At 54.7% G+C, this 10,509-nt stretch overlaps 1 protein-coding gene across 1 annotated transcript; it reads right to left on the reverse strand.

Moving 5' to 3' along the window:
* Nucleotides 1-540: 540 nt before the first annotated feature.
* Nucleotides 541-10,324, reverse strand: NMT1 (N-myristoyltransferase 1; the record flags this gene model as incomplete). Its single annotated transcript, XM_079547210.1, has 12 exons — nt 541-591; nt 2,159-2,296; nt 2,439-2,606; nt 3,121-3,291; nt 3,896-4,037; nt 4,364-4,534; nt 4,939-5,055; nt 5,462-5,553; nt 5,740-5,858; nt 6,617-6,761; nt 7,315-7,423; nt 10,197-10,324. 12 exons carry the CDS (start codon nt 10,322-10,324, stop codon nt 541-543), a joined length of 1,551 nt encoding a protein of 516 aa, XP_079403336.1.
* Nucleotides 10,325-10,509: the final 185 nt, after the last annotated feature.

The following is a 10,509-nucleotide window of genomic DNA, read 5'->3' on the forward strand; positions in this document are numbered from 1 at the left end:
GGCTGCCTGGGGTCTCCAGTTGGGTAGACGACCCTGCCTGTGTCCCAATTGCTTGTGCTCACACCCCACTTTTCCCCTCTGGCTGAGACCAGGAGGAGATGTGGACATGGTGACAACCAGGACAGGGTGGCCCAGCCACCATGTTCCCAATGCATCTGGAGGGACATGATGGTGACAGCAGCTTCACCGGCTCCATCCCGACTCCTTTGGGCTGCAGGGATGGTGCCTGCCACAATGTCCCCAAGGAGACCCTGCCTCCACAGCCGTGGCGCAAACCACATGGTTTGGTGCTTGAGAACTGTTGACAGAGATTTGTACCCGGTGCCCAGTGGATTGAATAAAGGTTTATTGAACAGCTTGCCCCGTGTCCCCTTCACCTGCTGTCACCTGCAGGAGGGGTGGCTCTGGGGACAAAGGGAGGAGATGCAGGGGGAAATGGCTGAGCCCCCTTTTCTGATGCTCTCCCCAGTGCTGGGGGCTTGTTGAAGCCTGGTTCACCCCACTGTCCCACAGCCCCAGAAAGTCCCACGTGCTCCCAGCTCAGTACTTGTAGCTGATGTCCCCATCACCAGTGCAGGGCGGCTCTTGGCTCTGTGGGGCACAGGAGGGGATGCAGAGCTGCTTGCATAGTAGGGGGACAGGGACACTGGGAATGCATAGATGGGCACGTGCAGCTCTGAAACCTTTGCCGTGGAGATCAAGAGCAATGGAACGATGGAAACAGACGTCTTCTCGGGAAAAAGGGTTCCATGGACGAATCTGATCCTGATTCTGAGCCTGTGCAGGAGGCACTGGGAGCAGCTGAGCCCCCAGGAAGGCTGATGGCACGTTGTAGGGCATGCAGGCTGGACTTCGGTGGCGTGGAGAGAAAAACCTCTGAGCACAGTGCGCCGAGGTGGCATGGGGTGGCAGATGTGGATGTGCTCCAAGCTGGGTCCCCTGCATCTTCGCCCTGAGGCTTCAAGTCTCCGAGGCTGGGGAGGAGAAGGGACAAGGCATTGCTTGCACAAATAGCCCTTAAAACCAAATATTGAGGTGTTCCCAAGCAGGGAGGGATGGCACCAAGGAGCAGGTGGTAGCCTTCAGCAGCTGAATGCATTCGTGCCAATTTGGAACAGGAAAGATTTAAAATATATATAATATATACTTTTATTATTCACCCGTTAACTCCATTATATGCCAATCATGAGCTAGTTTCAGCAGTTACATTCCCTTGATCATGTCTTTAGGAGGATGCAATTAATTCAAAACAAAGGAGAGCACTGCCGGTGCCTGGGGATGCAGTCGGTGACATCAGTTGGGGCTGGCAGGGCTGGCTCACTTCCACGTGGGGCCACGTTCAGCCAGGCCAGGCTCCTCAGTGACAGTGTGCCATCCTCACAGGGTCACTTACTGCAACACCAGTCCAACCTGGAGAGCAAAGAGATGTGGGTTGCAAGCGACAAGTGACTGTCTCCTACCTCAAACCCAGCCGGGATGGACGGAACTCCCGGCCCATTGCTGCTGAGAGGGCTGCAGCCCCAAACCCGCCAGCTCTCCGGTGAGGAGCTGCTCGAGCAGCCCTGCAGAGATCTCTGGGAGCTCAGTGGTGGAGCAAAGCTGCGCTGAGCTGCATGGATTTGTGCCCTGTGGGAGCTGCATGACTCAGATCAGCCCGGACTTCGCAGCTGGAGGTGTCAGAAATTCCTAATTCCACACCTGTCAGCCCTCACACCTCTAACAAGCTTCTGCGGGCTCTCCTGCCTTCAGGATGGCAGAGACCCTAATGAATGCCATTAGTATTAATGAGCTGTCACGATGGGCAGACTGCAGGAGCACTGTGCTGCACAGCAGGACAGCGCCCGGCTCTCCAGGGCTACACCCAGCGTGGTTCCCATCCCACCCAGGACTCCCTGGGAGTGCGATGGATGCTGAGCCACGATGCCGCGTGGTGGAGCAGTTCAGCTCCCTCCAGAGGGGCTCCTGTTGGTATTGTCCCACCATGGTGTCCTGTACCAGGCTGACACACAGCCCATAGTGCTGCACAGTGGCCTTCAAGGCACACAGAAAGGACCGCTGTGCCCACCGCTGTGTATCTGCCAGCCCACAACCTCCTCTCAGCTGCAACTCCCTCTGGAGCCCGTCCCTCAGGTCCTCTGGGCTGGAGGACCCCACTCACCTTCTCTGGTGCCATGCTGGGACATTTCCAATTGTACAGGTAATACTGCAGGTTCCCATCCCCAATCCCAAACTTCAGCTTCTCCAGGAAAGTTTTGTTTTCCATGAGATCCAGTGCATTGAAGACATCAAATCCTTTCTGTACGAGCAAAATACAAAGCCATCAGCTTATGTGCTGGGCAGTTCTCCCGTGTGAGTGCTTCCTGACCCCTCTCTGGCTCTCTGCACCCCAAAATATGAGGATGATGAGGCTCCAAGCCGCCCAGCCCCGCTGTGCTCACCGACTTGGCGAGGATGAGAGCGTCGCTCATGAGGTCGATGAGAGGCGTTTTGGTGTGGACGTTGTAGAAGGAGTAAGCAGCTTTCAGGCTCTTGTGGGTCGGGTGGTTCATGATGGTGGAGGGCAGCGTGTAGAAGCTCAGGAAGTCTGTCACCTCCCCTGGGGTGCTCTGAATGGCAAAAGTGTGACACCGCAGCGTGTCAGGGCTGGGTTATTGCCTGCCCAGAGCCTTTAAACTGTAGCATGGGAGCACTGATCTGCTCTCTTCTCTGCTCTCAGACCACCCAGCTCTTTCCTGGAGGGGTGAAACTCCCTAAATTTCCACATGGTGTTCTCAGTTTCACACTGCTGTACGTGCTGTACGGATGGGTTTGAAGTTATGGCCTTAGACTGGATTTCATGTACATCACTTCATTTCTGCCTCCTCTGGAAATGCCCTTTTAGTTTCCCTGCCATAAAAATGTGGAGATGTGGCACTTGGGGATGTGGTTGATGGGCATGGTGGGGATGGCTTGGGGTTGGACTCAATGATCTTGGAGGTCTTTTCCAACCACAATGATTCTACAATTCTAAGGGCTCCCTGAGAGCTGGGGCAGCTCTCCCCACATGGGAAGCAGCGCCCTGCAGCAGCTCACACCAAGATGATCCCAAGAAAACAGCCCTGCCTCGTTCCTCCCCCTCACCTCCACCACGAAGGTGTCGATGATGTTCTCCTGAGGTAGGAACCAGTGCTCCACCTCCTCTTGGCTCATGACGGGCGTCAGGTGGAAATGCTTCAGGTACTCGGTCAGGAGCTTGTGCACTGCAGGGATGTCTTTGTGCTCCATTGGCCGCAAGCCCGGAGTCTTGGGGGTCTGCAGAAAGCAAGAAAAGTCATTGGCACCACATTTAGGGCAGCTTTGTCCCCAAAGGAATGCCTTCACTCCCCAGATGCCTCTGAGCTGAGATGTGGGTCTGACTTTCTGCTCAAAAAGCAGCAGCTATAGAAAAGCAGCCTCCTCCAAATGAAACAGGCAGCTCCCACCACCAGAAGGAAACAAACAAGGGCAGGGCAGGTGGTGGCAATCTGATTGCTGTTTTTCTCCTCTATCCAGATGGGGAAGCTCCCCAGCAGGACAATGGCGGCACCAGAACCCATCAGTGTGACTGAGGAATGAGGGACTGACCCAACTCAAGGTCACTGTGAGGCTGCGTTTGGACAGATGAGGGCTGTCACTGCTGCATTCCTGTTCTACCAGGAGGACGGGATGTGAGTCACCGTGAAACAAAAGATCGCAGGGGTCCTGTGGTTGCCAGGAGTCACCCTCAAAATGCAGGTACCCGGGTAAAATAAGCAATGATTAAATAAAACCTAATGGCTCGATAAAGCTATTTACTACATAAACCAATGCCCGTTCTCCATGCAGAGGATTCAGCCTCTGCTGAGGTCTGTGTGTGTCCAACTCCCAGCTCACCCACCTCGGGCAACCGGTAAAGCTTCATGGTGCGTTGCATAGTCATGTTCCTGCTCAGGTGGGAGAATTTGACCTCGATGAGTTTCCGAGGATTCAGGGAGCGGTGCCAGTACCTGCACAAACACATCTGCTGGGGGAGGTCGTTCCTGGGCAGCGGGAAGGAGCGCAAGGTTCTCAGAGCTGCCATGAGAGGGCAAGCGAGAACACTGCAAAGGGGACGGCCAGGAGCTCCAGGAGAGAAAAACAAGAGCGTGTGCTGCAGAGCCTCCTGCCTTGTGATAAAGGAGCAGCTTAAGCAAAGCTGCTGGGATAATCCCTGAAGGACACTGCAGGGAGGAGAAACCTGGGCTGAGGCTGGCGTGTGCTGCCTCAGGGAGCCCCACACCGATAAGTGCAGCCATCCCCATCCTCTGCAGCACAAGGGGCAGAGCTTTTCATCAGTCCTAAATCTTTTCAGAGAACTGGAGCTCACCTGCATGTCCCCACAGGCTTTGGCAGCACCACTCCTGCTGTGTAAACAGCCTGAAAGATCCCCTCCAGGTGAACCCTTCGTGTGATCTCACGGATCAGGACTGGAGCCACTCGTTTTGAACGCAGCTTTTTGTGGACACACAAGAAGTTTATCTCCACCATCTTCTTCTCTCTGTGGAAAGAAACAATGCAAAGTGTGAGACCCAACTGTGCTGACCGAGATCCAACGCCCTGAGCAATTTAATTCCAGCTCCCCTGAAACACAGACAAGGCCCATGGGAGGTCAAGGAGCAAGGTCTGGCTCTCCTTGAAGCTGCCACAGAGGTTTTCCCAGGAAATAGTCTCCAACCAGCTCTGGAGGATTTCTGTGGGGCAGAGCTCTACGCTCATCTCACTCATGGTGAAAACAGCCCTCAGGGCTGTTAGCTACATGGCATCCTTGCACAGAACCTTGCAGCCCATCCTAAATATCCCCAGTCTTGTCCTCCAAGCAGCCAAGCATCTCCATGGCTGAAGGGCATCGACCTGGAATGCCACCAAGGGACAGGATGAGAAACTCATGCGAGCAGAACTTACGTTTCATAGATGTGGATGGTGGCAGGAATCGCACTGATAAACCCAACCAGCTTCTTGCTGGAGACCACTCTGACACCACAGTGCCACTGGGGCAGCCAGCCTGGGGGACGCAGCGCCCTGGAGGAGAGACACACGCTGGTGGTCACAGCACACAGCACACCCGAGGTTCTACACGCACCTCCTGCTGCCTCCCTGAAACATCCCAAAACCTGCTCCGGGCCACCGAGACACCCAGGCAGGAGGACAAGAGGTGACCACAGAGTGACACTGCAGGAACACTGGGAGGCATTCCTGCTCCTTCTGGCCTGACACAGGAAGAAATCAACACTCCTCGATTCACAAATGCCTTGAGGAAACAGCAGCTCAGCTATAACAGGTCTCCAAGTGCTACTGCTGGCAGCGTTACTTGGCAGTCACCTTCATCCTGCAGCTCTGGGTCACTGGCAAGCAGCTGCAGTGCTCTGGCCGGGGTTGAGCCCGCAGCATCCCGCACCCTCTGCTCTGCGGCTGCGCTGCCACTCACCACAGCAGGAACTCAGGAGAGTAGTCGAAGCGGAACATGTTGTCATCATCTTCCACGTAGTTCTCATTCAGCAGCGTGTACAGCTCCTTCAGCTAGAGGAGAGATCAAGCAGGTCAAGTGAGTTATTCAACCAGCATTGTTCACCTGCTGAAGCCAGCAGCCCTGAACCAGGATCCAGAACACTTCTGGTGTGGCTTCAGCACTCCAAAAATCACTTCCAGACGTCAAAGCACTGAACCATGCGATGGGGACTCACACACTGAGCTGCCCCTACTCACCACGCCTCTGTCCCCAAGGTCCAGCGCGTCCCAGGTGAAGCCCTGGGGCAAAGTGTATGGCTCCTGGCGGATGTTGTCCTTGTCTGGTTCAACGGGGCCGTGGGTATTCACCACCTCTCCTGCCAAAGAGAGCAGGGAACTATGAAAATCACCTCCATCCCCACAGCACCTGCTCTGGGCTCTCAGCACCTCAGCCCTCATGCAGGCAAAGCAGCCACGGCAGCGTGGCTGTCAAGAGATGCACACCCCAGTGATGAGGAATTGCCTTCAAATGGCACTGAAAAAGTTTCCAGGCAATGAGGAGGCAAACAAAGCCCACAGTAAGAACTGTCCCCACCTCCGCTTCTGGAAGTGCTCATCCATGTAACACTGCATGCCTAAAACACTGAGATGGACAGTGGGGCAGTCAGCCAGAGCACAGTCAGCAGTTTGGTGCACTGTGGCTGTTTGGTGCCTCTCCTTCCCCACCCCTTTCATGCTGTACCTCCCAACTAATGGGGTTTACAGGCACAGAGGCGATGTTTGCCACGTCAGGATCCTCTGGTGAAAGGGGCAAACACAAACCAGGCTTTGCTGCCTCGGTAACCCCGTGCCTTTGGTATTCCACAATGATTTCCCAGCACAAGCACAAAGAGGGACCAAAGCTGGGTATCACTTCCAGCAAACAGCCCTTTGAGACCAAACAAAGCCTCGGACGGGTGCTGACAGCATGAAAAGGGAATCACACGCGGCGTTTGCAGCAAGAAGTGTTGGGAACTGCCTTGTGAAGATTGTGCAGACAATCTGCAGCCACAACAACTTCAGATAAACCTACATACTATGCTCCCATCTCCTGTGAGGGCTTCTTGGGACAGCCTGGGGGCTCCGGGCCACGTACCGAGCTTGGGCACTGGCTGCGTGTCCCAGAACTGGTAGCTGCGCTTGCTGGCCTCCTCCATGGTTTTGGCAGGGCCCTGGCCTACAGAGAAGAGCTCAATGGCTTTCTGAATCTCCTGGATCCTCTCAGCGGGCAAAGAGTTGACCTGGGGCAAAAAAAAAGGACAAAATGAGGATGCTGAGCTTGTAGGTCTGTGTTTCAGCTCCTTGTGAGGAGTGCTGGGGGTACCAATGGGGTAGGGACAAACCCTGCACCTCCCATGCTCCTTCCCAAGACTCTTGCTGCTAGTCCAGGGCAAAGCCAAGAGGGGCAGACAGCCCCTGCTGCTGTTCTTATGTTAATTAAACAAAAATCAACACCAGGGAATATTGTCCAAGTGTAGGAAAATGGGTTTGTTGTGCTGGCAGCCAGGCACGGTGGCACAGAGCGGCCGTTCCCTGCCATCCCCGCTCTGATTTCGGGAAGAGCAGCTGAGAGGCGCCAGTCTGAGCCTTTCAGTGGAGCTGGCTTTGATACCCAGCAACGGGCTGCATTCACCCTGCAGCAACACCTCCCACAGCAGTGGGAATTCCCATGCACTGAGCCAGGAAATCACTCTAAACATGAAGGCTTTTGAGCAGCCAAGTGCCTGAATACAACAGCAGGCAGTGTCAGCACCGGGGTAATTTTGACCACCCTGAAAGGTTTGAGATGTTCACCTTCATTGGCTGGTCCTGAGCCTGGTCGGGCTGATCTCCTTTTTCTTTCTTCCGTTTTGGTTTCTTTTTCTTCTTTTTGGCTCCACTGTCATTCACTGGACTCAAGCCACTAGGGAACAAAAGAAACATCATTGCAGTTTTTGGGTTGGTTTGTTTTTGGTGTTGGTTTTTTTTTTTGAGGACACTTACACAGTCTCTGAAACACCCTAAGGAAAATAAAAGCTCCCTGTTCCAAGCCCTGGCCTCACAGTCCCCTTCCTTCCCCTGTCCTCCAGCTGAGGACCGTGCATTGGTTGAGGTTGGAGGCACCTCTGGATGCACTGGGGCCATCTGAGCTGGTGGCCAGGACCAAGGGCTGCCTGCCTCCATGGCTAGAGGCTCCAGCAGCTTCCACACCAGGAGAAACCCCATTGCCAAAGCCAAGAGATCTCTGTGTGTGTGGATATGTCTTTGGTCCATGGACCCACACAGCATCTCTCCACTCCAAACTCCTGCTAACAAGTTCAGCCCAAGCGGAATTATTTTACCAACAGGTAGAAGAGGGGAGAAAAACCTCCCTGATTTACGAGTGAAGATGTCGTGAGCAGGAAGAAATCAGAGCTGAGTGTTCCGCATTAGCAGATTTCAGCTGGGGAATGAATGCAGCCCATCAGGCAAAGCACAGAGGAAATGTAATGCAGCGAATGGGAGCTACGCCGGAGTCCTTGGGACTCACAGCTGTGCTTGGAGGGATCTTCAATTTTAAACCCACTTAGCAAAGCAAATACCAATGGTTAGAGGTATTTTCTATTTTAAAGTCGATTTAGCAAAACAAATAGCATGCCCAATCCCCTCCAACTCCCCAAATTAACCCCCGTGCCCTGCACGAATTGCAAACATCCCCAGTCGCAGTGCACGGGGCTGCTCTCCATCCCATCTGTCAGTGAACAGACAGCTCTGCCTCGAGCCCACAGCTCTCCCAGATGTGCTCACAGCCTTTTTCCTCTCCTATCTCGTCAACCCAAGAGCTGCTCTGATAGATAACATGGGTGGAGAAAGGCACACCGGCTGCGCTACCAGACCTATCTTGGTACTTCAGGACATGGGCTACTGGCATAGCAGGGACGAGTTGGGTGGAGCTTGGTGATCTTGGAGGTCTTCTCCAACCTTAATGATTCTTGAAAGAGATGTTAAGGCACAAGATGAGGTGACGGGAGGCAGCCAGCAGGGCGTCACCAGCCCATGGTGGGGGGAGGTGGAGCTGCATGAGCTTTAAGGTCCCATCAAACCAAAACCTTTCTGTGATTCCAACTCCTCAAACACCTCCATGCTTAGAAATCAGAGAGGTGGTGAATGAGGAGCTGTGTCTGTCCCACATTTAGATGCTGGAAAATCCTCCTGACAAACTAATTGTGTGGCTAATTGGGTGCAGGTAATCTCATTAGGCTGTGGGGGCGGGCAGATGGCGGGGACATCATCACTGTGATGTGTTCTGCAGCAAACCAGAAACAGCAACGAAACACCGCTTCCACACAAAGGAAATGAGAATAAACATGAAAGTGTGAAAAGTTTTCTCTGTTGGAAAATGAACTCTGTGCTTCACCACAGAGCCACTTCCCAGCGCTGACACAGAACCAGGGCGGGGGATGTCAATTCCTCCCTCCTGTCCTTAAAAGGAAAGGAAGTGCTGCTATCGCTCAGTAATAGTGCTGAGTTCCTACAGCCTAGAGCCAAGAGCTGATGGCTCCAAGCACAAACTGGGCCCTGGCAGAGGGACAGCCCCAGGCACAGCTCCCAAAAACCGCCCCTTTGTGCTCTGTGCTGGGGACAGCACTCACCTCGTGCCCTTGCAGATGTGGCGCTGGGGAACATGGTTAGTGGACATCAGGATGGGTTGAAGTGTGACTGGATGATCTTAGAGGTCTTATCCAACCTTAATGTTCTATGAGTGGGCATGGAGGGGATGGATCTGGTGGGGATGGGTTGGGGTTGGACTGGATGATCTTAGAGGACTCCTCCAAATTTAACGACTATGTGACTTGCTCAACGGCACCCAACCCTTCCTAACCCAGCTCACTCATCAGCCACCATTCATCTGAACAGCTGTACTGGGAAATCATGCCGAGAAAGCACAGTAACAGTGATTAAATGCCATGTCTGCTCTCTGCTTGGTCCTGGTTCCTGCAAACCTAATCATGTAAGAGCAGAGGAAAAGAGAAACCTTTCCAAGCATGGCTAAACCCATTAAAAGGAGACATGATGCCACACCCAGGAGGCAAATAAAATAGAAATGCACATCTGTGCTGCTGTAAAACAGCTTCTGTAGTATGTCTTGCATGACCTTTTATTACCAGACAGGCAAGATCATTGCTGATGGGAAGAAAAAGGCCATTCCTAGGATGCAGGTGGGAGCCTGGTGAGGCTGGGATGTGCCAGGCAGAGGCATAAAACCTCAGTGCGAATGGTGTGGGATCACTGCTAGTGTCTGTGTCATCGCTTCACACCTCGTGTCCCCAGCACTGCGCTGATGGGTGCCAAGCAGGTGGCACTGGGTGACATGGCGACACTGTAGGAGCCAGCGGGGGCTGCAGGCAGGAGGATGGCACAAACCAAAGCACCCAGAATTCGGCATAAAACTGCAAGAATCCCCGAGGTCTCCGCCCCCCGCCTCCATCCACGCCACGATCGGGCCCGACCCCGCAGCTTCAGCACACGCTCTCACACATAGGAGTGAATGGAAGCTAAACGGCCCACCCCCAGGCCGACCGACAAACGGCTCGTCCAATTGCAACGCGCGATGTTATCTGCCGGCCAATCAACGCGCGCCAGGGGCGGGGCGGCGCTGACTTCCCGGCCGCTGCCCACCTCCATGGGCCCCGCGGCCGCCCCCGCGCCGCGCTCACCCCCGCTTCGAGCCGCGCTCCGCTTCGTTCTCGCAGTCGCTGCAGTGCTCGTGGTCGTTCTCCTCCGCCGACGGCCGCTGAGGCCTCGCCAGCGGCCGCCTCACTGCTGTCTCACTGTCGTCCGCCATCTTGAAACGGGGCCTCGGCGGCTGCCGCACCCCCACAACAAAGCGCGCTGTGATTGGGTAGCGCGCCGCCGGGCATGCCGGGAGCGGTAGTCCGCGCGGGTAGGCGTGGGCCGGGCCGGTCGTGGGCGGGAACTACAACTCCCGTCAGCCTTTGCCGCCCCCCACCCGCTTCCTGCCCGAGGGGG

This window comes from Tetrao urogallus (assembly GCF_951394365.1).
Source record: "Tetrao urogallus genome assembly, chromosome: 26".
Classification (NCBI taxonomy): domain Eukaryota; kingdom Metazoa; phylum Chordata; class Aves; order Galliformes; family Phasianidae; genus Tetrao; species Tetrao urogallus.